Genomic DNA, 26,559 nt, shown 5'->3' on the forward strand with positions numbered 1-26,559 from the left:
ACATGCTCAGCCTGGAAGGAGGGGACTGGACCTGCCTGTACTGACCCCACCAGGTTTAAGTGAATCCCCAGGGGAGTCTAGGCCCTGGAGGAGGTGGGAATGCAGGGGAGGTGCTTGGGGAGAAGGTGGGGGCGGGGCGGGAGGGGGGAGGACAGAGGAACCCATGGCTGATGTGTAAAATTAAAACTCAAATATAATAAATAAAAAAATAAAAATAAAAAAATAATTTAAAAAAAAAGCGAAACAAAACAAAAACGTGCAAAGGTATCTTCTCACTCAGTATGTGAAAAAAAATAAGAGGCATTAAATATAATTACCTCTGCTAGTTCCTAAAGGTTGTGCTTTCACATTCAGGGCGTCTGCCTTGTAGAGTCAGAAGGGAGCCGCCTGAAACAAGTCAGACAATTTACCAAACATTTTCTTTTTAAACGTGGAAGATCAGTTTTGATGCTGTGTTAGAAACTGAACAGTTGCCAGTGGAACTTCCGCCTGTCATTTCTTCCAGAGCAAACAGCTTGGGCTTTCACGGTCCCTGGGATTTCCTAGGTAACAGGAGTGTAAACTTGAGAAAAGGCAGGACCAGCATAAGAGTGACAGCGAGCTCAACCAATCAGACCATGAATCTGCTGCAGCCTTTCCAGGCCATCCAATTAGCACCGAAAGCTTCGAAGGGCAAGAACACCTTAGGAAGACAGGTAAGAGGGAGGAGACACCGGGCTATAGGAGGATACTAGAGTTCCCTGGTGCGGAAGTCTGTGTCCATAGTTTCAGCTTGAAGCAACCTGTGGCTACAGATTAGATTCCAGGTAACTTAATGTTCTTATTTATTCTATTAACTCTGTCACTTTTGCTCTATTTTTAACTATGAGGATCTATTCTCTAAAAAGAAAAGTTAAACCTTGATGAGAAATCATATTCTGAAGAAGCCATCCCTAGGCTGTCAGAGCACAGAGCCCCTAGGGGGTGGTCTCTTGGGAGACATGTTTAGACAAAAATCAATTTCGTTAAGCAAGGGCAAAGGAGCTAACACTTTCTGAGTGGCGTCTGTGTTCTGGGTTCTTGGATGGGAATTGTTTTGATGATTTTCTGTAACTATCCTGATGGCCCCTGATAAAAGTGAGCTTCGGAGAATTATGTTTCCCAGTCACAAAGCCATCAACCGATACAATTCATTCCTATTTCTTTTGTGAGGTAAGTTTGTATGGATTATGCCATACCCTGTGGACTGATGACAGATTCAGAATCAAAATTAGGGGTCTTCATTTATTTTTTTTGTTGTTGGAGAATTTTATAGACAGAGTACTATATTAACAAACATCCCTCCCTCTCTCTCTTCTGAACCTTCTTTGCTCTGCTCACTCCTCCTGACCCCCCTGTGTCTGTCTGTCTGTCTCTCTCTGTCTCTCTCTGTCTCTCTCTCTCTCTCTCTCTCTCTCTGTCTCTCTGTCTCTCTCTCTCTCTCTCTCTCTCTCTCACACACACACACACACACACACACACACACACACACTCACTCACTAAATAAATCCATTTAGTGATACCAGTAAGTATTTGTATTTAGGGTTGACCACTTTGAATGGATTATGTATCAGGGGATTTTTTTCTGGAAGAAAAAAAAAAAAAAAGAAGGATTTCCCCCTTTTCATCATACATTGATCGACTATATAGCTGCCTTTCCTATGATTTTTATTTAATTTTTTGAAGATTATAGCAGGATTGTATGATTGTATCATTCTCATTTCCTTTTGATCCTCCAACCCTGCCCCCAAGCACCCCTTTGCTCTCTTTAAAATTGATGATGTGTTTTTAATGCAACAACTCATGCCTATTCTGTATATGAACACCAGCAATATTTTGGTGGCTCTGAGTATATTATCTTATGAGCAGTATTATACAGAACAGACTGCATGACCACAGTACTTTGGAATGTATAACAGAAATTTGAGCATTTAATGAAACTTTGAAGGGATTAAAAGTGGAGGTACACTTTACGACTCTGATCTAGACCTGCAACTGAGATATCTTTCTCCTTAAGTTCTAATAAGGCACAGTCAGTTAATTAATGGTTTCTCTGGTGTCAGTGGACAAGGCAGTGGGCACATTTGTGACAGGAAGGCATAGGTGCTTACCTTCAGCAGAAAATGAAAGGGATTAGTGTGATCTCTATTGGAGGGAATGAAGCAATTGACACCTTCTGGCATCAACAACACATGAAGTCAATGATGAGGAGAAATAATTTGCAGTTGATTATTTGTTGAGCTTTGACATTCTGACTGGGGTAAGATGAAAGCTCAAAGTTGTTCTGATGTACATGTCCCTAGTTCCTAGGGATGATGAATGTTGTTTAAGGTATTTGCTAGCCATACTTTTTTTTATTCCTTAGAGATCTTGCTGTTCAGATACCAGGCCTAGTGTTTGAATGGTTCATGTTGTTTGTTTTATTTGGCTCTTTGTTTTTTTAATCAGTTGTCAGATGAATAGCCAGCAAATATTCTTTCCCATTTTATAGGCTTCCTATTTACCTGGTTGTTTCTTTAGCTATGTAGAGGATTTTAGTTTTATGAAGTCCCACTTATCAGTTGTTGGACTTAGTTTTGATCAAACAGAATCCTATTCAGGAAGTCCTTTCCTACATCTATGTCCTATAGAACACTGCCATGTTTCTTCCTAGCTCTTTCAGGGTTTCAGGTTTCATTCTTAGGTCTTTGATCCTTTTGGAGAGTCTTTGTGCTAGATGATAGGTATGGCTCTCACCTCATTCTTCTGTATGTGGACATTCAATTTTCCCAGCACCATTTGTTGAAGATATACCCTTCCCTCCCAAATTATGATTTTAGTATCTTTGTCAGATATCAAATGGCTGTAGTTACATGTACTTGTGTTTGGTTTGGTTCTTTGCTTTTGTCCAATTGGTCCACGTCTTTGTTAGCATTTCTTTTGTGATGAAACACCACACCCAAAAGCAAGTTGAGGAGAAAAGGGTTTCTTTGGCTTGCACTTCCACATCATAGTCTGAACAGGAAGTCAACAAGGGCAGGGAGCTGGATGCTGGGGCTGATGTAAAGACCTTTGTAGGTGATACAATTTCTTGGGCAGGTTGTCATGGGCTGAATAAAAAAAGCTAGTTAAGCATACACCTGAGTGACTCAGCCAGCAAGCAGCATCTGATACCAAGGTTGTGGTTCTTCCTTGTGAATGAAGTCCCTGGTTAGAGCTATGTGGAAGACCAAGGAGACAGGCCTTTGAGTTGCTGTTTGATACCTGGCCCTGGCTTCCATCAATGGTGGACTGCAGTGTGTAAGCTGCAATAAGTCCTTTTCTTTCCTCAGCAGTCCTTGGTCTGTGTTTTGCCACAGATGAAGATGAGTAGTTGCTGAGAGTTTTGCATTGAAAGGAGGATCTGCAAAGTTGGCCTGTGTCTACATAGAATGTGCAGGACTGGCCTCTCCCAGAGACTGTGCTGATGGCAAGGTGTTTGGGAGGATTAGGGGTGTTGATGAAAGTTTGATAATTTCTTTCATCCCTGTAATCTGTTTTTTTTTTGTTAAATAAAGCTTCTTCATATTTAATTTTCTTATAAAAGTTTGTTCTTGATTCTGGTCTGACAAACATTTGACACGTGTACAAACGAAAGAATTCAGAGAGGTAGTTTGCTGTGTTGTAGAGACAAGCTGGTACTTGATAGAAGGGCCCACTATAAGATGCTTGCTGACTGTGAGAAAGCCCACAGGCTGTGTTCTCCTGATGCTCCCATGAAATTTACTCTATTCCTGGTAGCCTTGGGCAGAGACTCTCCCATGTGTCTCAGGCACCCAACATCTTGTTTTCCCTCTAGTAGGAAAATAGTTGTTCCTCATCTTTTGTATTTTGCACAATCTCAAGACAGATGGAACAAAACTTTTTTAAGTATTGCAATTTAGATGGTGTGCTCTGCGAGCATGAAGGTTTTCTGTCAGGGAGAAGATGACAAAGCCCCACTGCTTTGGGAAATGTCTTCTCTGTAGCAACAACTTGGGCTGTCAGGAGGGAGGCCATGCCCCTGCAGGAGGCGATAGTGTGACCTGATTTGCTAGGAGTGCTTTGTGCAAATTTTCGTCCTAGATTTTGTTCTGTGGCGACTACAAAGGCCTTTTGTTGACAAAAGAATATTTTCTGAAATGGGAGTAATTTATACATGATTGTAGTTGAAATCTTGATTTGTTCTTCAACCCTTATACATTTATTTTCTTATTTTGTAAAACAAGGATAAACCACGGAATTAAAAATGAGTTTCCTTGGGCTGGAGAGATGGCTCAGAGGTTAAGAGCACTGCTTGCTCTTCCAAAGGTCCTGAGTTCAATTCCCAGCAACCACATGGTGGCTCACAACCATCTGTAATAAAATCTGGCACCTTCTTCGCGGCCTTCAGGGATATGTGCAGACAGAACCCTGTAAAATAAATAAATAAATAAATAAATATTTTTTAAAAATGAGTTTCCTCTAATGTAAATGTAAATAGAAAACTCTTAAGAGTTATTATCAGGATCTACTTTATACCAAGTTAGAGAGAGAGAGAGAGAGAGAGAGAGAGAGAGAGAGAGAGAGGAAGCACAATACTAATTAGTCTTAACAACAACAACAAAAAACTCCTGTCATCAGATATTAGCTAGTGTGTAAGCCAAAAGATCAGAGAAGCAAAGGAGCAGTCACTATAGAGTTCTTACCTCTGTGAAATCTCATACTGAATGGGAGGAGAGCCTGTCTCTAAAAATGCTCAGGCTGAATGGACTCTGAGATCCTGTCTCTACCCACTTTATATTCTTGCATCTACCTCCCTAGTGCTAGGATTAAAGGTTTGAGCTTCCTATGTGCTGGAATCAAAGGTATGAGATCCTACATACTGAGATGAGAGGTGTGATCCACCATTGCCTGGCTCTGTTTCTGTTTTAGACTGGTTCGATCTCATATAGCCCAAGGTGCCCTTGAAATTCTGATCTTCCTGCTTCCTTCTCTCAAGTGCTGGGATTAAAAGTGTGTGCCACCACTGCATGGGCTCTATGGTTAACAAGTGGCCAGCTCTGCCTTCTGATCTCCAGGCAAGCTTTATTTGTCAGAACACAAACAAAAATCATACAACAGAGAGATCTTTTCTTCTTCTTACATTACTTTATTTCATCCAGGGGACATGTCAAGTGTCATGGCATGCTTGTGAAAGACAGAGGGACAGTTGCTAGAATTGTTTTGTTCCTTCCAATATGTGGCTTCCAGACTAAACTCAGGTTGCCGGACTTGGGGTGAGCATCTTTACCTGGGAAGCCACCTAACTGGTCTCACATAAAAACAAACCAAACAAACCAAAAGAACAACTCTTTGTGAATTATTTCTAAACATAGTTCACTCTTCAGCACGTGACCTTGACATAGTGTATGTACTAAATAATATTTCCTATTGCTCTTATTTTTATCTTTTGCAAATTGTTTCCCCATAAAGGCAGTAATAAACATTCTAGTCTTTGTGCTGTAAACTCTTTGCTGCAACTCTTCATCTTTGTGGTGGCAGCATGACAATAGAGACAGGCCTTTTATAAACACATGTGTGCACCACTTTTAAATAAGTCTTTATTTAGGGGAGAAGGTAGAGGGCTATGTTTTGATGACCTTGGGTGAATTACATTTTTGGTTAGGTTTTTGTGACCACAGAGTATCTTATTATGGATGTGAGGTAGCTCAGAGATTCACCATGACCATGAATAAATTTAGCAAAGGCTTTATCAAATACTGGCCAGGCCTATGGATATTTCCTAGGACCATACCCTGAGATTCAAGACACTCACAGTATGGCTCTCACATATATAGTTAGTGCAGGGTTTATAAAGGAAAGAAACACAAAGGTACAAAGTTAGAGCATTTTGCTGGTCAAAGTAGCTCACATCCTGATGTGCCTAATTTTTATAACAAACTTCCTGCAAATGCTCCAGTTATCTCGAGAAAGCAAGCAGGTTTTTTTTTTTTTTTTTTTTTTTTTTGTTGTTGTTGTTGTTGTTTTTTTTTTTTTTAACCAAAGCAAAAGCAGTGGTTATTTCCCAGGACCGATTGTCTTACAAGAACAGAAGAAGCAGTAAAATTTATGACAATCAGCAGTTTCTTAAGATTATTAGCTCAGCTATTCTGGGGAAGTCATCTCTATTAGTAAGTTCTCCGAGAGAGTACATTTCACAAACTAGCAGCTGAGAAGCTGAAGCAGTTTTCTTATGGGTTCTTTAAGTACAATAGTGCTCAAATTTTGAACATGTTATTCACTATCACAAGCTCAACTCTGGGATGTGGAACAGTATATGGTTTGAGGAAACAGTGGTTAGAAAGTGTAAAGTCATTGCTCAGTTCTGAACTTATTCTTCTAAGGGTGGATGATGTGGGTGCTTGATGTGCCGGTAGAAACCTTAGTTTGTAGAACAGTGACTCTTGACCATCCTACTTGTGAGACCCTTTAACACAATAGTTCCTCATGTTGTGGTGACCCCTAACCATAAAATTATTTCCTTGCTATTTCATAACTCTAATTTTGCTACTGTTATGAATTGTATGTGAATATCTGTTCTACAAGTCCTGTGGGGGTGTATGCCACATGCTGAGTACCACTGCTGTAGACAGTGTTGAGGGATGAGCTGCTCTAGAGCACCACATTCTAGCTTTCTGAAATCATTGCTTCTTCTGCCTGTTGTGACAGAACAGCTTGCCAGTTCAGTCTCAAGGCTCCTTTCTTATAAATATAACCTTGAGGTGGGGGACATAATACTCAGACAAAAATCTGGATCTCCAGTCTCTTTTGTTGCAGAGTGATCATAAAATTCCTGTAGTAGAAGCTGAATGAACTTTCAGGAAAGTATTTACAATGGGGTTGGTTTAGATGGCAGTGTCTCTTGACCTTTCCTGATGATTGGGGTGTTGATGTATTGACTGGTGTTGCTTTTGTTATTATGGACTTTTGGAAAACTTTGAATATAAAATTTAGTCTTGGAGGGTGGATAGACACTAGTGTCTTGGGACTAAGGGTGACTGTTTGGACTGCCTCCAGACTTTTATACATTGAAGGAAATCAGAGTCTTAGTCTCTGCTATGAGTAATGTTTCTGCCACCAATCCATACCAGATACACCAGCCTCCATCAATGTTGCACTATGACACTAGATTTCTATCTACTAATCCATCTCTATTTTCTGTCAATCAGGGATACAAAAAGCTCACTGCTTTTATGATCCTCCATATATTAAATCTTATATAGACAAATGATTCCCAGAGAAGCACCCTAAATAATTACACAAGTGACTTAATGATTTAGGTGAATAATGACACAAATGCCAATAGGGCTTGTGACACTTTTGCATTTGAACTAGGTGAGGACTAGCTATGTCCTTGAAGTGGAATCAAAACCACTGCCTGAGACCAAGTCTTCTCGGCTCTGGAAAAATGTTACTCACTTGTTCACATTAGCCTAATATTGAAACCTGGGAGTTTGCAAACATATTTTTCTTTCTTCTGGGCTTTGTTAATCTATGTACTGTCATGTATAAACTTCCCTATCTATGCTTACCTTGGGTAGAAGTTCCATATCTTCCTACTTTGTTTCTTTTTCTTTTCTTTTCTTTTTTTTTTCTGGAGCTGAGGATCGAACCCAGGGCTTTGTGCTTGCTAGGCAAGCTCTCTACCACTGAGCTAAATCCCCCCCCCCCCCCCCTTTTTAAAGAGTTTTCATCTGGAAGGCTGATTAGATTCAGAATAGACTGCAAGTTATGTTCTGATTGAAACACCAGAGACACAATCTAGTCCAGGAGGAGAGTCAGATGGAGGAGGTACAGCAATGAGAGTGCCCCCCTCATACCTCCTGAACACCGACTGCCAGTCCCTAAGGAGCTCAGTGTGACAAGATCTCAAGGTAACCTCTGTGTTTGGCTAAAGCTGGATTTTCACTATACGTGTAAGTCACAGAAGCCCTTGAGTGGCACACTGAGCAGATTTCTAGGCCTCAAGTAAGAAGTTCCAAAGAGGCTGATACCTAACAAGTAAATTTATTGAGAGAAGAAGTTTATAATGGACCCTCCCCATCCTCCACTGACACCTTTTATACAGGTAGAAGTTTATCCTCATAGTCTGTATAGTTGCTTCACTCAGATCAAGGTCAATATCTAGAATCAATTCAAATAGGGTTACTGCAGGAATAAGTATTTGCCAGTTTTGTCAAAGAAGAATCCTTTAGGTGCAATTATCAGAAGATCTGACCATCAATGGGATAAACAAACAATACAAATCACATGTCAGTTGTGTTGAGTTAGGCAGTTGTTGACATCAGTTAGAAGCTTGATTATATTAGTCTTCTAAGATGTTTGAGCTTTATAGCTATGAGTCCCTTGTCCTTTCCCTCAGGAATATGTAGAGGCTGCCATAGTCAGATATCATTTTCTAACTCAAGACAGAGGTAATGCAAAACATATAGAAGATATATTCCAGAGTCTTCCACATTCTTATTTGGGTCTCAATGGCTAGAATTTGTTCCAAAGGCCACCATTTGGAAGTACAATATATGAAAGAAAAGGATTGGCATGACTTTGAATCAGTTCCTAGCTTTCCAAAATCTGCTGTAGTTCAAACTGAAGAGTTAAAACCTTCCCTGAGGTCAAAGATTAGATACTTCATGCATTGCTACTATGTAGCACAGAATGGATTTTTTAATAAGCATATTGAATTCATGATGAAGACCAGTGTGAGACAAATTAGGTGCCATGACACAACATTTAAGGAGATATTCATTACCAGAGTTGGACAAATAAATGTAGGATCAACATTCTGTGGTCTTGAAATTGAATGTTTTACACTTTGTACTCCAGGCTCTATGGGCTCTTTTAAGCATCCTTGTTCCCTGTCCTTGAATTAGAAGTCCTAAGACTAGTTGAATAAATAAAAACAATCAAGAAAATGAATTTTTGAGAAACTGCACTCACTTGGTTGGCCTGTGAGAAAGCCTTTGGTGCAATTTCTTCATTGATAGTTGATGTAGGAGGGACCAGATTACTGTGGGTGGTTCCTTGGGCTGATGTTCTTTGGTGCTATAATGAAATAAAAAGCCATGAAGAGCAAGCCAGTAAGAAGTACTCATCCTTGGCCTCTGTATCAGCACCTGCTTCTAAGTTCCTGCCTTTTGTGAGTTCTTGCACTGACTTCTTTCAGTGATGGACTGCAAAATGAAATAAAAAAAATAAATAAAAACCTTTCTTCCTATTGCATTGACAATGGTATTTTCTCACAGCAATATAATCCCTAACTAAAACAATGATACTTAAGAAATATATCCCACCACAAACATGGGGGTTAGTACTTAATTTCATTGTAGTATTAATAGAAAAAATAAAGAACAGACTTCTGAAGAACATAGAGCTCATTGCACCACATTGAATATCTTACCAGTCACTAAACTGAAGTGTCTTGGTGGTAGACTTCATCCCCTACAACTCTAGGGAATAGATTTCTTTTCTTTATAAATTATTTTTTGTTAAAAGGAGGAGAAGGGGTAAGAAAATGGGAGAGAGAGACCAGTAGCATATAGTGCTCCCTATGGAATATGATTTAGATCAAGCATCAAGCCTAGTCAGCCATAAGAAGAGATGCCTCTAAACTGTTGTCTCTGATGTTAGCTTGAGCCATTTAGGTGCAATGCTAAACCTAAGACCCTGTCAGAATGACTGAACTTTGCTTCTGGAATCAGAAAGCTAAACAAATCTTTACTGAAAATTGTTCTGAGGGCAAACTAAAGTATGGCCACTCTCCTCAGGATGAAGTCTGGGGTAACAGAGGCAGGAGGAGAAGAGGAGGAAAGGCAGGAGTGCTTTCCTCCTCATGATTGCTTCAAGCTCTTCCACTTTAATCGGCAGCCCCATGCTCTGTAGATTGCTTTACTTCTCTATTCTTTTCATACTGAACAATGTTTTAAAACTACAGGAACTGTTACAGGAACATTATGCCTTTTGTTTTTTTAAATGTTTCATTCGATGGTGTGGACACTTAACAATTACAGAAATGTCTAAATTGGCACTTAAGGTAAAAAACAAAACAAAACAAAACAAAACAAAACAAAAAACTATTGCTCAGTACAGCAGTGGGGGAAATAGACTTGACAACGTTAAATGGAGGGAACAACCTTTGGGAAAATCAGTAGAACTCTTAGGGCCTGGGCTCATGTGACTGCTACCCAGTAGGATGGTTTCCTTTCAGTACCTGTTTTCCTGTGACTCAGTACACTAAGCACTAGCGGGTAAAGGAAGACTGGCAGAAACCAAAGGAGACCTAGCCAGTCACTGTGGTGCACATCCCTGCTGGTCAGGACAACAGGCATCTCCCACCTTGGCACATATTCCCTGCCCCACCCCTGCACAGCCTTTGCTCTGCCTTCCATTATGTAATTCAGCCCTCTCCGCTCTGCATCTTTGCACACTGACTCCTTTCTTGTTAGTGGAGTTTTTCAGTCCTCTCAGCAGCTCCCAAATAAACACACCGAGACTTATATTAATTACAAATGATCAGCCAATAGCTCAGGCTTGTTACTAGCTATCTCTTACATTTACATTGACCCATATTTCTTATCTATGCTTTGCCACATGGCTTGGCACCTTTCCTCAATACAGCATTTGTCTTCTCTCTGCATTTGCTGGCGACTCCCCAGCTCTGCCCTTCTAGCTCCCAGCATTCTCAATTTGGCTCTCCCATTTATCTTTATCCTGTTCAGCTATTGGTAAGTCAGCTTCTTTATTAAATCAATTACAGCGACATATATTCATGCAGTGTGAAGGACTATTTTAAATTTTCTTGTAGTTTTATTTGAGCAGGCCAAAGCTGTTCCAGTTCCCTTGCCTACTTATCAGGGAAACCAAGGGCAGAGTTTCATTTTTGAGAATGCAGTAAGACATTTCTTTGGAGTTAATAATAAGCTGGAGCTGGGCAGTGATGGTGCACATTTTTAATCCCAGCACTCAGGAGGCATAGGCAAGTAGATTGCTGTGAGTTCAAGGCCAGCTTGGGCTCCAAAGCTATACAGAGAAGCCCTGTCTCAAAAAATCAAAAAAGAAAAAAAAATAATAACCTGGATGTGGGGGAAAAATGGTGCTTTAGGATGCATGGGTCAATATACTAGAGTTCTTTGATGTTGGGACTACTTTTGTGTTTACAGGCTGACTATGTAGTTGGGGAGAGAGGGAGGGAGAGAGGAAGAGAGGGAAAGAGGGAGGGAGGAAGGGCACAAGAGAGGGAGGGAAGAAGGAAGGAGGGAAGAGTAATTCAATTTTCTGCCACAAGGTAGCACTAAACACAACCAGAGAAGTGCAAAAGCAGAAGTGTAGGTCGGGACCTGAATGAATCTCTTTTCCTAAGGATCTGCCTAAATAGAATCTTTAAGAAATGTTCTCAGAAGCAGATCTCTGTGCATTTCCACATGCCATCTAACAAGAAGGTTGGAAATCTGGGCTGAGAATTCTGACAGTGGCCGTCAGCTGTACAAGAGAGCAGTGGAATGAGACAGCCTGCACAGGACAGGTGTCATGGATCTCATCCTCTGCCCTAGATCTCCAAGTCCCCGCCTTCTGCTGCTCTGTGAATGTCCCTTCATCTGCCATTGTGAGTGTGGGTGGGTGAGGGTGAAGAAAGGCAGAGACAACCAGCAGCTCTGGATAAAGTCCTAGTCTTCCTTTCCCCCAAAAACCTGAAGCTCAGTCACTTTAGATGGACCTGTCACTGTCCACAGGGTCCAGGCATCATATTGGACACAACAGGCTCATCCTGGCTGTGTGTCCCATCTTCTGTGACTTCTCCACACTGTACCCTCAGTGTTCTCTTATATGACTTTTCTTTCCTTTTCATAGCCTCCATCCTCTGCCTTCATCCCACACACTTGTTCGAAGTGCTTTGTGATGTCACTTACCTGTCTGGTTTTATCCTTCTTCATATTTCCTCTTCTAATACTCCCTGCCAATCTCCACCAGTCTTCCATGGTTCAGGACTTAAGACTTTATGCAGCACTTCCAGAAGACTCAAATTCAAATCCCAACATACATGTCAGGCAGCTCACACCTGCCTGTAACCAGCTCCAGGGCATCCATCTCTCTCTTCTGTCATCCTTGTGTACCCTCACGTATGTGTCATACATGTCAGACACACTCATACAAATGTAATAAAAATAAAAACATGAACATAAAAATGGTGTGTTTCCCTACTTTGGCTATTTACTTTTTTGCTTTGGCCAAAGCATGTGGTATATCAGCCATCTAATATATATAGTGTCCTTACTTGTTGCACATTCACAGTCCTAGCATACATATATTTGTCTTCTATTATGAGTAAAATGTAGGCATCATTTCCTCTCTGGTATCTCAGAAAGTCTCCATGCCGAAGCTGTGATACCTGTGCTCTTCCTAGTGGGATGAACTGTAGCTCAGTAGCAGGACTAGAGGGAGATTCTGGGCTTTGAAGGCTGTCTGTGGCCCCTGTTCCCCCAAACTAGCAAACTGGGCAGAGGTGTGTTGAAGAAATGGACTGAACTGTGCCTCTGAAAGGGAACTGTACATATGATGAGCCAACACATGGTGGTGCTGTGGTCACATGCATTGGGAAGGAGTGCCTTCTAAACTTAGTTAAACCTGACAGTTTATAATGTTGTGACCAAAGAGTCAGATACACTTTAACAGGGGTTGTGATATCAGTGACATTATGACATCGTATTTGGAGTCTGCAACAGAATGTGTTATTCAAACCTCAGAATTCTGTCTTGTCCTTCTTTATTGGAAATATTACTCTCTCCACCTTCCACTCAAACCCCAGGTCTTTCAAACTTTTATCTTTCCTGTTCTGCTTTAATATGAGGCTTCAGAATTCAGTTTAAGATTCTATGCCAGTCAAGAGCTTGATTCTCCGAGTTATCCCTAGCTTTGAAGAGGTCATGGTTAATATTGGCTGTTTGTTGATGGATCAAATGAGTAAATGATGAAAAATGATGGTTAATGTAGGCATTTCCTGTATCACACTTGGCTGCAATTTTCCCCCTGAATTTAGCAAGTCATATCTGCAAGTGTTACATTTCTGGAGGGAAAGATATCCTGACTTGTTGGGAAGTCAGGCTATACCTGAAACTGGGGTGTGGTGGGGGATGGTCTCCCTACAGCATGTAGCAATCCTGCTCTTCTCTGAGAGCACCTTACAGCTGAAATCTGCTCTGCCCTGCCCTCCAAGGTAGCTTCCCAGTAGAGATATCTTTCTTCTGCTGCTCTGCTCCCCTAAAGGAATTTACTGGCATAGGTATTCCTTTCTTCTCAGCTCTGGCCCAAGGTGTTACTTCTTCTGCTTCACTCTGGTTAAAGGGGAAACCTCTGCAGAAGTATAACAATCTGCTGTCAGCTTCTGGGACAAGTTGTTACTTCTGCTCTGGCTCCCTTCCCCTTAAGGGAGTTTCCCAGCAGAAGTATCCATTTCTTCTTCTGCTCTTCTCTGCTCCCAAGGGAGATTCCCAGCAGAGACTCTGCTCCTCACTGAGGAAAGATCTTCACCTAAAACTCATTTAAGAAAGAGATTTATTCGGGAAGGAGGAATCCAGGAGAGTGGCTGGCTCTTCCAGGATGGAGGACAGCTGACAACTGACCAAATAGATGGGCTTATATAGGGCTTCTGAGGGATGGAGTTTTTTCCAGGGAGAAGATTTTCTGCACAGGGATTGGTTGGTTTTCCTGATCAGGGATTGGTTGGTTTAGTAGGTCAGGGGCAGAGCTGGCTCTGGTTTCAGGGCCAAGGTGTGTTTCCTTTATTGGCCCTTTTAAGCGTTTTGGCTCTACTTTTAGGGCCAGGGCGTATTTCTTTCACCAGATCTGGTTCCAGGGCCAATATGTGTTTCTTTGGCTCTGGTTTCAGAGCTAAAGTGTTTCTTTCACTGGCTTGGGTTTCAGGGCCAGAGTGGGTTTCTTCAGCGGGTCCTTTCACCCTACAATATACGGAAATATCAGCCTATATCACCCCTAGTAAAACTGGCTTCAGAAGGTAGAAGTAGTTGCAGTCTAGATTCCCAGTGTCTGGTCTTCCCAAAGTCTATTTTGATTTTGCATAAGGAAGTACCAGCAAATTACACTTTGATGTTCTTACATATTGTTACATATGGTAGAGGAGAAAGAATTTGCTGGGACTCAAAAGCCCAATGTCTGTTGTTTGTCAGAACTTATAGGAAATCCATTTTACCAGTCCATACTTAGTTTCCTGCTGTGGTTTTAACGTATGCTCCCAAATTCATGTGTTAGAAACTCAACTCCAAAGTTTATATATCAATGACACTTTCCAATGGGAAGTTTGTGATATAACTAAAGTTAAAAGAACTCCACAGGGTAGGGCCTCCAGGATGGCTACAGCGTGGCTTTAAAAAGAGAGAAGGGGGCCTGGGGCTGACATGCTTGTTCTGCTTGGTATAGGATGCCCTCCCTGATGGTTACAGTATGGCTTTACCAAAAGAGAACGGGAACAGGGCTTGGGGCTGGCGTGCTTGTTCTGCTATGGCATGTGCTGCCCTCCATCATGCAGTAGGAAGCCCCTCACCAGGTACTGAACAGATCATCATGCTGCGTGTTCTCTCATCTCTCCTGTCTCCTCTCTCCTCTACACCTCTATTGTCCCAGGCAGTAGAAAATGGAGGCTTTGGCTCAAACTCATATTCACCAGGGATGGGTTTGGAGAGGAAAAACCAAAGCCCAGATTTGTAGGCTTTTGGTCTTGGGCTCTTCCCACTGAAATAAGAGATCTGAGAACCCAAGTCTCTACTGCTCAGGCCACCTTCTCTTATTCCTGAATATTTCATACAGAAAAGAAAATCTAGGAGAGCAATATAGATGTGTGTGTGTGTGTGTGTGTGTGTGTGTGTGTGTGTGTGTGTGGGAGAGAGAGAGAGAGAGAGAGAGAGAGAGAGAGAGAGAGAGAGAGAGAAATTGTGTTATTTTCTTTCCTATAATCCTTTTTCAGTATTGAGGGGCATTAACCTATTAAAGAGAGTGTGTGAGTTACTGATAAGCATTACTAACACACATATTGAGAATCACAATGAAGACAAAAGTAACAGAACTCAGCATTAAAACTCAAGAGTAGAACATTAAATGTAGGCTCAAAGGAATATAGGGCATTATAAATATTACACACACACACACACACACACACACACACACACACACATGGAAGCTGACTGGCCAATAACTAGATAGCATATATTTAGGTGGGAGAACCAGACTAAGGACACTGGTAAGAAAGGCAGAGTCAGAGGAGCAAAGTTTTTGTCAGGACTGCAGTCTCCAAAATAAATGCATAGAGACTTAATATTAAGTATAAATGCTAGGCCAATAGCTCAGGCTTAATACTAGCTAACTCTTACAACTTAAATTAACCCATTTATCTTAATCTATATTCTGCCACATGGCATTACTTCTCCTTCATCTTGCATCTCCTATTTCCTCTCTCTGGCTGGCTGGCAACTCCTGACTCTGCCCTTCTTCCCAGTGTCTTTAGTCTGGTTCTCCTACCTAAACTTATCCTGTCCAGCTATTGGCCAGTCAGCTTCCATATTAAACCAATCACAGCAACATATATTCACATAGTGTAAAGGAATATTCAAATATATATCATACAGTTGGTTCAAACAATGAGTACTGAGAAATATACTATTAACTTCTACCAATGGTCCATGCTACATGGCTTCTCTTACTTCCATATATGTAGACATCCTGATTTGTTCAAATTTAACATCCTTAGCAGCTTTCTTTTGTACCTTTTCCTGGCCCCTTTCCTTTCACTATTAAGGATTTGTTTGTATGGAGGAAAAAGGGCTTCAGAAATATCAAAGCATGTTGGGAAATGACTGTGTACTTACTTATTGTCCAGAGTGAAGACAGCACATGTTTTTGAAACTAGATAAGTAAATTTTAAACATTCCAGGCACACAATTGGCATAGTTAAAAACTGTAAATTCTAGGAAGTTGGAGAATATTCCCTGGAGGCTGGACAAAAGATGTAAATTTCCTTCTGTTGACTGCCCAGCCAGAGCTGTGCAGTAGGGTCTGAATTCCATTAACATGCTGTGGATTCTCCTTTCAGATGGCAGGGACAGCACGCCATGATCGTGAGATGGCAATACAATCGAAGAAAAAGCTCTCTACAGCTACTGATCCTATTGAAAGACTGCGATTACAATGCCTGGCCAGGGGCTCTGCAGGCATCAAAGGGCTTGGCAGGTAGGATGGTGTCTTAGTTACTTTTCTTTTGCAGTGACAAAACACTGTAACTAAGGCAACTCATAAAAGAAAACATTTAATTTGGGGCTTATGGTTCCAGACAGTTAGAATCTATGACCATAATGGCAGCAGGCAAACAGACATGGCATTAGAGTAGTAGCTAAGAGCTTACATCCTGATCCACAAAGGATGCAGGGAGATATAACCGGGAATGGTGTGAGCTTTTGAACCCTCAAAGCCCAGAGACACATCTTCTCCAATAAGGCCACACCTCTTAATCTTTTCCAAACAGTTCCAACAACTAGGAACTCAAAATTCAAGCACATGAGCCCAAACGAGTCATTCTCCTTTGAACCACCACAGTTGGGAATACAGTGAAAGGAAGTCGAAAGATCAGAATTGTCTAGGAGAGCACTATACTGACTTTATGATATTGGGAAAATCTTTTTCCCTTAAGGCCTCAGTTTCTTATCTATGAAATTCATTGGTTGGAAGAGCTTATCTCTGAGTCCTCATGACAGTGTTTGGTTCTTAGCCCCAAATTCTGCAAAGCATGTGTCTGTTCCAAGGAAGGGAGGTTCCTAGGGCAATTGGGGTAAAGGAAAACATGTCTAGGAGTATAGACACTTGGAAGGACAAGCAGAGAGGTCCTCTCCAAAGCTGGGGTAGAAGAAGGAGGTGGAGCAATGATTAAATAATTTGGAAAAGTAAGCATGGTGGCACATGCTTGTTATCTCAGCACTTGGAGATGGAGGCAAGAGGATCAGTAGTTCAATGTCATTTCTGGCTACATAATGAGTTGAGGCCAGCAGCCTCTGCTACATGAGATCTTGTCTAAAAGAGAATTTGGGTTTTGCTCCCAGCCAAGCTGTCATGTCTCGCTTGCCACTCTAACTGCCCATGTGATAACTCAGTGTTCATCCCCAGTAGTATTCTATGGGTCAGGTGATTCTTCTTGTATTCCCTGATATTTGATAGTGCAAGTAGACTTGAGGGCTGAAAATCCCAAGGAGAAAGGAGACCATGAGACTCCTAAGAATGGATCTTGTGTATTTTAACAGATTATAATTAATGTCTAACATAAACCTGACCTTGTACATATTTGGGGGGCCTCATGTGTGGACAAGCTTCTGAAGGTCCCATGGAGGACTGAGACTAACAGAGTAAATATCTTGTAAATGTGCCTTTCAGTGGTATGAGAAGATGTTTGATAAAGAAGTACAGGATATCTGTGTAAGGAGAATCCGACCTCACACCCAGAGGCTGCACAAACTCTCAGCCAGGTACTGGGCACCTAGGGAAGCCCCTCAAAAAACTCCCAAGAAACAAATACACAAGGCACTTACATGCCTCCTTAAACTAAGCTTGGCTCTGTTAGAGGTTTAGGGGTGTAGATATACGGACCTTGCTACTCATGCTCTCACAGGCCATTTCCTTTCAGTATTGTGTGGCTCCAACCTCTAAGTCCTCCATCTTGGGTTCACTTCCTTGTCTCCAGGGCAGACCTCTGTGGAACTCTGTCTTGTGTTCTGCTAATGATCATGCAATTGTGTACTTCCTGCTACCTATGCCATTCCCACCTTTTGTTACCACCCCACCTCCATCTAAACTAGCCCTTCCACTGTGAGCTGCTATCATCTCACCCTGGGCTTCCTGTTTAACTGCCTTCTGTCTCCCTTATTGTTGGCCTTGGTCTCCCTTAGTCTGTCCTCAATTTATGTAGAGGGAAGCCCTCTCTCTATCCTTGCCTTGAAAGGCAGGCACTCCAGTCCAGACCCCAGTAAATACACCCCCACAAACACAAGCATTCTCACCAACGTTGCCTTTGAAGAACCACTCTTTGGTTAGTATCTGTCATCTACCAAACCGAGCACTCATTCTGTGAAACCATCTTTCCATCCTGTCTTAAGTATTTATTTGGAAGTTCTACACCAAGATGATTCTTTTATCATTTTGACACCTTTACTTTTTACACTGAAGTCTGGATAATTTCAATAGTATATATTCTTCCTTAAACACTTCCTACTACTGAAGAAATATAGATAGCTCCCATTTCCAAGGTTAATATCCTGAATTTACCAGTTGTCTTATGCACAGCTGAGAGAGCTCTTATTTACTCTGTCCCCTTGTACACACTGGGCAGAAAATCCTCTCTTGAGCTCTGGTTTATATCTTATATCAGAAAAGACACTCTAAGTTTATAACTAATTGGCAACCAGTGAAAATCTTGGGTAGTTGCTTTACTACCCAAAGGCAAGATGAATTAGTCCTTTCTGTAAATGGAGCTACGAACATGCATCATTTCTTGAATGGAAAATTGAGTGTTATCTTCATCAGTCCACCACACTGATGATTTGATTTCTACAGCATTTTGAGGTCTCCTATCATATTGACATTACAGTTGCTTATTGTGGACTCTCAACCTCTTTCTGTGGACTTTCCCCCAACATTATCACTGCTTCATTCACTGCCAACTTTCTGTGTTTTAATCCTTTCAACCAGCTCTTTCAGGGGCTCTAAAATGTATCTTTTTCATATTCTGGTCATTCAGACTATGCAGTTGCTTTTTAACATATAATGAGGTTTAAGCCCTTTAGAACTTAAGGGGATTAAAATTATTTATATTCTTCCATGGACCCACTTGTCCATATTTCTTACATCTCTTTTAACCTTTGGTAGCTATCTTCTTGCTTCCACAGATGGACAAGGGATGTTTTACAAACTACTGTTGATCTGAAATGCTTCTCCTTGCCAGAACTCAGAATAGAGGATTGTCCCCCTCTTCCTATCTTTCAGTCTCTGAATAAATTCCTACAGGGTAGAGTCTGTGTCTCATTTCCCTATGTATTTCATATTACAGGGTTTAATCCAATGTTTGGCAGTTTATAAGATGCCTATCTGATATTGAAGTTTGTTAAATAATCTAAGATGTATCAGCAATACATTATTTATTTCAAATTTATCTCTTCAAAAAGAAATTATCAGACTATTTGTTGTAGCAGGAAAGTTTATTCCTTAACTCACCTAGCTGATGAATATTAATAGATTGTTTCCTACACAGTAAATTTATAAAAACAAAAAGCATAGAGATGGACTCTGCCACCGTATAGCCCATATTCAAGCCTGCATGATGTATTTATTAACTTATTCAATGTCCAAAATGCTCTTTCTAGTTTTTCAAATAAAATATGAGATATAAATGAACAAGTGTCTGGCATTTTATTGCTTTTCTGTTTCTCATTGCCATTCATGGTAAAAGGTTTCATTGTGGCATTTTACACATCTATATCCCCATTCTCATTCATTCTCTCCCTACTGTCCTCTTGTGTTTCTTCACTCCGTCTTGCTGGTCCACTTCCTCTGGCATCTGCTTTTAAGTCATTTGCATCTGCGTCTCTCATCTTTACACAGAACTGGCAAAGAGAAAATTGTAAGTCGAAACTTATAAATTGCACATTATTTTAGCACTAATTAGAAATGAGGGGTCAACAGTGTAGACTTTTATGGAAAAGTGAGACCCAGTTATACTCAAGTTTACATAGGTGTTGTTGCTGCAGAACTAGAAGTCAAGCTCATCTTTTTGAAATCTTAAATGATAATTCTGTCTCTTAGGATTCTAGCAAAAATATAATTCTTAGGGTTGTAGTATGGGAAGTGGTGTATGCTGTAGAAGAGTGGGAAAAGTGAGATCATAACAGCATGGTATGACATTTACAGAAAGACCTTAAACATCACAAAGTCAACAAGAAGACATATTTCTTTCATAAAAGTTGTAGATACTGTGTATTTGGAATGATTACATTCCATGGCTATAACAGATGTGTTTCCAAGCAGAGGTTTCCTGTAGACAAAGCAGCATCTATACAGTTTATGTGGTCAGTGTGCATATAGTGGAGAACTAGAAGCTTTATTTATACTCGATATTAGTTTCTAGAGATTTTACCAAGATTCATATGATTAATAAAAAAAAATTATGCTTCAATTGCTTGTCTATTTTTTTTGGCATTTGTTTAAGTGGAAGATGAGGAAACTATGGATTTATTAGTGAACATGTATTCCAGAAAGGGTGACCTATATTAGTAGCTCTTCATTACTATAACAAGATACCACAGATAATGAACTTATAAGGAGAAAAAGTCCATTTTGGCTCACAGTCTCAGAAATTTCAGTCTGTGATCAATGAACTTCATTGCTTTGGGCCTGTGGCAGGGCAGGGCCTCAGTACAGGGAGCATGCAGTAGGGGTAAAGCTGCCTATTCTTGGTGGTTGGGAGGCCAAAAAGAAGCAAGCAGGCAGGGGCCAGGCAATATCCTTTGCAAGGGCATGACTCCAATTATCTGACTTCCTTCCAGTAGACACCAGCCTCAGCAGGCACTACCATCCCCCATCAGCACCAGTGTACCTGACAGCCAGGCCTTCACACCTAGATGTTCAGGAGACAGAAAAGGATAACTAATTAATGTTCATGTCATGTAATTAGAGTCAAACAGTGCAATTGTCGCCTTCTCTGTGTGTATGTGTGTCCATGCACAATGTGTGTCCAAAGGTTTGCTTGCCTGTAGAAACTGTTGGGAGCCTCTGAGCTCAAAAGTGTGTCTGCAGAGAAAAATATCAAACTTCTGTATTTTATTTGAAAGCAAATGGGAGCGGTTTACATTTTGCATCTTCACACTTACATGTTGTTCTTTGTGGGTTTTTTTTTTTTTTTTTCATGTTGTTGTCTTCAGAGTGTTTCGGATTATGGATGACAACAACAACCGAACCCTTGATTTCAAAGAGTTTTTGAAAGGGTTAAATGATTATGCCGTGGTCATGGAGAAAGAAGAGGCAGAAGAACTTTTCCGGAGATTTGATAGAGATGGAAATGGGACGATAGACTTCAATGAGTTCCTTCTCACATTAAGAGTAAGTATGTTCTTTATGTAGAACAAGCTGGCCTTGAACTCATAGAGATCTGCCTGACTTTGCTTGTTTACTTTGATTTGTTTCCTTACGTACAGGAGGTGTTGCAGGGATGAGAGGAGGATATGGGGAGACCAGAAGGTGAACAGAATTGGGGTGCATGATGTGAAACTTCCAAAGAGTCTATAAAGAAGTTAAATATTTTTAGAAGAGAGTAAATATGTTTCCCAACCCTTACCCCACGAATCAGTGTTTTCTGTGGAGGAGCTTGACTTTCACATGGTTTGGGTTGGCTACCTCAAGATTTTGTTTTCATAACTTGCTAGTACATTTCAGAAGGGTGTGGACAGAAGATTGAACCAGCAGAGGGACTTTTTGAAGTATCTTATTTAGTGGTCCATAAGCAATTGCACATCACTGGTGGGAATATTGAATCACATCTGTTACAGAAAAGACTCGTTTGCATGTGTATTCATCCATGTGTGTGTGTGTGTGTGTGTGTGTGTGTGTGTGTGTGTGTGTGTTTATTTTTATTTTTTAATTTATCTAGCCCCCAATGTCCAGAGCAAGAAAAGAAGTAATTATGAAAGCTTTCAGGAAGTTAGACAAAACTGGAGATGGTGTTATAACCATTGAAGACCTTCGCGAAGTTTATAACGCCAAACACCATCCGAAATACCAAAATGGGGAGTGGACAGAGGAGCAAGTCTTCCGGAAATTTCTGGACAACTTTGATTCACCATATGACAAAGATGGGTTGGTAAGTGAAGAAGATGAATCCAGATGAAATTTATCTGCCCCCACTGAAATTGTAAAGGAAGAATAGGTTCAAAGCCTTTAAAAACCTCCAATGTTGACACCGTAACTGTTACAAATAGAAGGAAACATTCCTTTGGGGCCATCTGAACTGTTAAAAATTAAAAGTGAAAAAATATATGTTTCAAACATGTACTGAGACAGACATATCTTTCTTGGTAGGGTATCCATGAGCTGCTAATTGTTCATCATGGAAAATGTGTTGTTTTGAACATCAGCGCATCTCATCGTTCATTACTAGACTCTCCATGTACAGCTAGCTATATTCTCATGAATTAGATTACAATAAAAGTGTGCTTCATTTTAAATAGGACCAAAATACTTTGGAACAGATATGCAAGGCTTTTCAGGATGTTTGATTCCTTTTACCCTTGTCCTTAGGAGTATCATTTGTCATCACACTCTGCTGTCTGAAAAAGCAGCTGTTGGTAAAGGGAATCCCAGAGAGAAGAATTTACCCTGACTCATGCTTTAGTAAAATTTGAGATTAGCTAGCACATGTAAATTACAGTGAACTTCAAGGCAAAAGCAACCACTCATTTTCACTTTAGTTGCCTTCAACGATACAAAATGTTGTATATTGGAAGAGATGCCACCTGTTTAAACACTAAGAGGCAGTTTTTGTCTTAGAGGACCTGAGAGGTATTGTGATGGGGAGGGGAGTCCCTCAGCCTCAGTAGCAGCAGCACCTCTTAACCTTTGGGTCATACCGGAAAAGATAAGTGGGACAGTGACTAGAAAGGGGTGGTGCTTATGGGAAGAAGAAACACGCCTCCTCCCTCTAAAGGCAATTTCCTCTCCCCTTCCTATAAAACCTGGTGGCTTGTCTTATTATCAAGGGACAGGAGGTAGGAAGGGGAAGTTTCTTTCCGGCTGACATTTCAGTCAGTCAGAGATGGAGAAGTAGATGAAGTCGTGTCTTGTAGGCTGAGGAATTGTGACAACAGAAACAAAGGAGTCCCAACTTCTGTTGGGCAGTCAAATGTCTAGGCCAGAAATAACAGAACTGTATGTTTCCTCTAGCCCTGCTGCCTTTGATCTACCAAGATGTCAGAGAAAAATAGCCAACTGCCATTTCCCCTATAGCTCCGCTCTACACGGGTCCCTGTTGTTTCTGGCTCTGTCTGCAGGTGGTTCCTCCTTGTCACCAGGGAAATGTCAGCTGCCTTTGACTCTGACAAGTCCAAGTAACCATTTGTGAATCAACTGACTTAACGTCCCCACTTCAGCCCCTTCTGACATTTATCTTTATCAGCCACATTGATCTCTCAAATTCTCAAAATGTTACTGAGGGTTTTTTTTGTTTTGTTTTGTTTTGTTTTTGTAGTTACTGTATTTGATGTTGCTTGAATACCATAGACCTTGTAACAATGTTGAATATTAGCTGTTCATTATCACTGGGTGTGTGTCTTGAAAACTCAGATGACTGGCTCTACTGATGAACCACGAAGTTTGACATTTGGGGAGATGTAACCCCAAGTCTTTGTATAGTTAATGTATAATCTATTAGTGCTTGCACAATCCCTATTTGAGATACTTATATCTAGGATATTTTAAAAGCCTTATTTTTATTACTAAACATAATATATGTGCAGCCTTATTTAGTATGACAGTGAATATGAACAATGTTTATTGAATACTTATCAACTTGCTATTGTGCTAAGGGCTTTACAGATATCTTACTTAGTAAACATAATAAATATCTTCATAAAAGTGGCTCAACCTTTTCTGGGTTCTGGGAAGTAAACTAAAGCGCTCTTAAAGAATAGCCAGTGGTCATAATGCCAAGCCATCTCCCCATCTTAATAACATCTTAAAAACATAAGTAATTATAAATACAAACAAATCTATGGAAAACTCTTTCATAGAGGCAATAGTTCCCATGTGTATGCTATTTATTTGTGTTTACACATGGATGACCACAGATCTATTATTCACTGAGTTTAGTGTCATTTTTTCCTTGTATCTTTTACTGGTTTAGAGGGAGGAGGTTTGGGAAACAGTATAGGGAGACATTGTAAGTCATGTGGATATTTTTGGTTAACTTAGAGTTCGTTTTTTTTTTTTTTTTAATTTTGTTCAAGGAGCCCCTATAGTAAATGAAAAAGATAATAATGGTCTCAAAGACTGGTGAGACATATTAAGCTATTACAGACTAGAAACAATTCTGCAGTTATTTATGAGTTTCCTTTCTTGTGACGTTTTAGGCTTTTGACTTAGAGGTTGGCCAACTCCTATTAACTCAAGACTTCCTTCCTTTTTCCTAAACAGTGAGTCCTCTCAACCATGGCATGGATAGACACCTCTGCTGATATTCCAAAGACAGCCATATGCACAGAGTGGAGAACCTGGGGATGGGCGTGAGGAGAGAAAAGCTGCTGGGGATGGTTTTGCTTACTCTCAGCCTCGAATGAGCAATTTGTACCTTTAAAATGCATGCCAATCACATCACTCATTTCACTAGAAATTGCTTTCTTTACCCATTGGAAAAGGCATTCCATGAAAAGTGAGACACTGCTTATCCTGACATTGGACATGGCTTGCTTCTGACATGTGCCAGAAAGGACAGTATTAACTGCAGCTCAAGAACACCTACTTCTCATTTTGAGTTTGGTCTCTTTTTCTGAACCAACAGACACCAGTTCTTAAAGAAAAGATGACAACCCATGCCTTACTCTCCACTTAGGGTGGCTTGGATGTTTTCAAGGCTTAATTCTGTCCTGGGCCCCTTTCACCACTGTCCTTAACTTGGTCTTTACTTTTGTTTTAGATCTGTCCCTCAGCTGTAATCATACACAGAAATCCTTGGTGGGACTGCCCCTTCTCTTTACAGGAATGGAAGAGAGGTCTCCATTAATAAGAGAAGCAAAGTGTCCTTTCTCTTTCTCACTTCTCCACTACAGGTGACCCCTGAGGAGTTCATGAACTACTATGCGGGTGTGAGTGCGTCCATTGACACTGATGTGTACTTCATCATCATGATGACAACTGCCTGGAAGCTCTAATGCCTGGCCCTGGGATCCCGGCCACAGAGACAGCCACGTGACTCCACATGATCAAACCTCAACCCCAAAACTCAGAATGATATTTTGTTTCATGTCCATTGCACAGCTTCTTCTTTGCCAACACAGTATATTTTCTAGGGCTGACATAAGAGCAGAAATAAAGTCACTAAGTAATTAACTGTGGACTTGCCTCCTCTGAAACTGTTTCCTCATCTCTAAAATAGAAATTATTAAAGTTACAACTCTAAATTTTCTAATGCCATGGCTGTATCTTGCAGGTATTCAATCAACTTGGAGTGTCTCTCTTGGTCATTAGTGAAAATTTTGAATACTGTAACTATGACCTCGTTTGTCCAGAAAGCCAGTATATTTTCATCTTTAAGCTAGGCGTGAGAATACATCTATTTGTATAGTGGCAAAATCTTAAGGGGTTTAATCTCAATTTTGGGACCAGAAAGATTATACTAGATTCATAATTTCTGCAAGTGAATCAGGAGTTTCACTTCTCAGGTCTATGGAAGCCTCCTTTTGGCAAAGAGAGTGAACATGACGATTGATTTGCTGGTTTCTATTGGTTTTAAAAATACTGATGTAAGAGTGGAGGCCATATTGTTGAATGGTAAACCTATGGCTCTTCAACACCTCCCTGTGGCTGGACTTGTGAGTTGTGCTGGACCCTACTATTTTATGTGGAACAGCTTCACTGTGGTAACTAGCAAATTTTCTTTTGGTACAATGTTTATCTAACTCTTCCCTGTTGTCAGCCAACCATGTAGGCAATTCTGTTTACCCAAAGAGGATGGGTGTGGCTCAGACTAAAACCATAGAACATTCCAAATCAGATTCTTCATGATACTTGATGCTTTATGATTCAAATCCTCCTTCCAGCACTCATGTCTGCTTGTATATTATTGACATGAGGGAATCAACCCATGAGGGACTAATAGATATAAAGGAAGCCTCAGAAATGAGAGAAGTGGGAGCCTGAAGTTGCAGCTCCTACTCTTCATGATCTGTGCTTCGGGGCCACAGAAAACACAGTGAGTAGATTCTGGTTGCAGTGCTGAGATGAATTCCTAGTGGCTTTTGTTGCTCAGAAGTCTTTTCTACAAACCCCATCTCTGGCTGTCTCTGTGTATTGGTTTAGGGACATGAATTTAGTTGATGGTGTCTTCAAGATCTTCTGGATTTAGGTGGTTCAATACAGAAAGTCTGGAGATACTTTGTATTTTTAATTTTTACTCCCATTATTTACCTTTTATCTTACACACTCCTTTAAGTTGAGATCAGGATAGATATTAATTTAAGACCTATGAAAATAGGTGTTACAGGATGAGAATTATATCAGTTCTTTATTGGTGCATCTTGCTTTGTTTCTTGTTGGGGAAGTTCAACTTATTTATCTTAATGGCTAACTGGAGAAGAGGCCTTTTATCTTGAGATTGGGTGTGCTTTCATATCATAGAAAGCCACCCTTCTTCCCATTAATTATACAAGCCATGCTTTCCATGGATTTACTAACTAGTCTTCTGTAGAGGATGGCAGGGCAACCAATATCAAATGTAATGAG

At 40.6% G+C, this 26,559-nt stretch overlaps 1 protein-coding gene across 4 annotated transcripts; it reads left to right on the forward strand.

Moving 5' to 3' along the window:
• Positions 1 to 648: 648 nt before the first annotated feature.
• On the forward strand, positions 649 to 25,190 carry Capsl (calcyphosine like). Of its 4 annotated transcripts, none has more exons than XM_036207322.1 (5): positions 649 to 695; positions 16,130 to 16,266; positions 20,994 to 21,171; positions 21,719 to 21,928; positions 24,888 to 25,190. In XM_036207322.1, exons 2-5 carry the CDS (start codon positions 16,130 to 16,132, stop codon positions 24,987 to 24,989), a joined length of 627 nt encoding a protein of 208 aa, XP_036063215.1. In that variant the 5' UTR covers positions 649 to 695; the 3' UTR covers positions 24,990 to 25,190. The 4 variants fall into 4 exon arrangements, with proteins under 4 accessions (XP_036063215.1, XP_036063213.1, XP_036063214.1 ...); XM_036207320.1 differs by having other exon boundaries at positions 673 to 806; XM_036207321.1 differs by lacking the exon at positions 649 to 695 and adding an exon at positions 14,495 to 14,590.
• The last annotated feature ends 1,369 nt before the right edge of the window (positions 25,191 to 26,559 follow it).

This window comes from Onychomys torridus, chromosome 15 (assembly GCF_903995425.1).
Source record: "Onychomys torridus chromosome 15, mOncTor1.1, whole genome shotgun sequence".
NCBI lineage: Eukaryota > Metazoa > Chordata > Mammalia > Rodentia > Cricetidae > Onychomys > Onychomys torridus.

Bases quoted from the DNA above. Each gene is read 5' to 3' on its own strand.
- Capsl (XM_036207322.1), top strand. From the start codon at position 16,130: ATGGCAGGGACAGCACGCCATGATCGTGAGATGGCAATACAATCGAAG. The intron at 16,267-20,993 runs GTAGGATGGTGT...TGTTGTCTTCAG, and splicing joins GGCATCAAAGGGCTTGGCAG to AGTGTTTCGGATTATGGATG. The intron at 21,929-24,887 runs GTAAGTGAAGAA...TCTCCACTACAG, and splicing joins CATATGACAAAGATGGGTTG to GTGACCCCTGAGGAGTTCAT.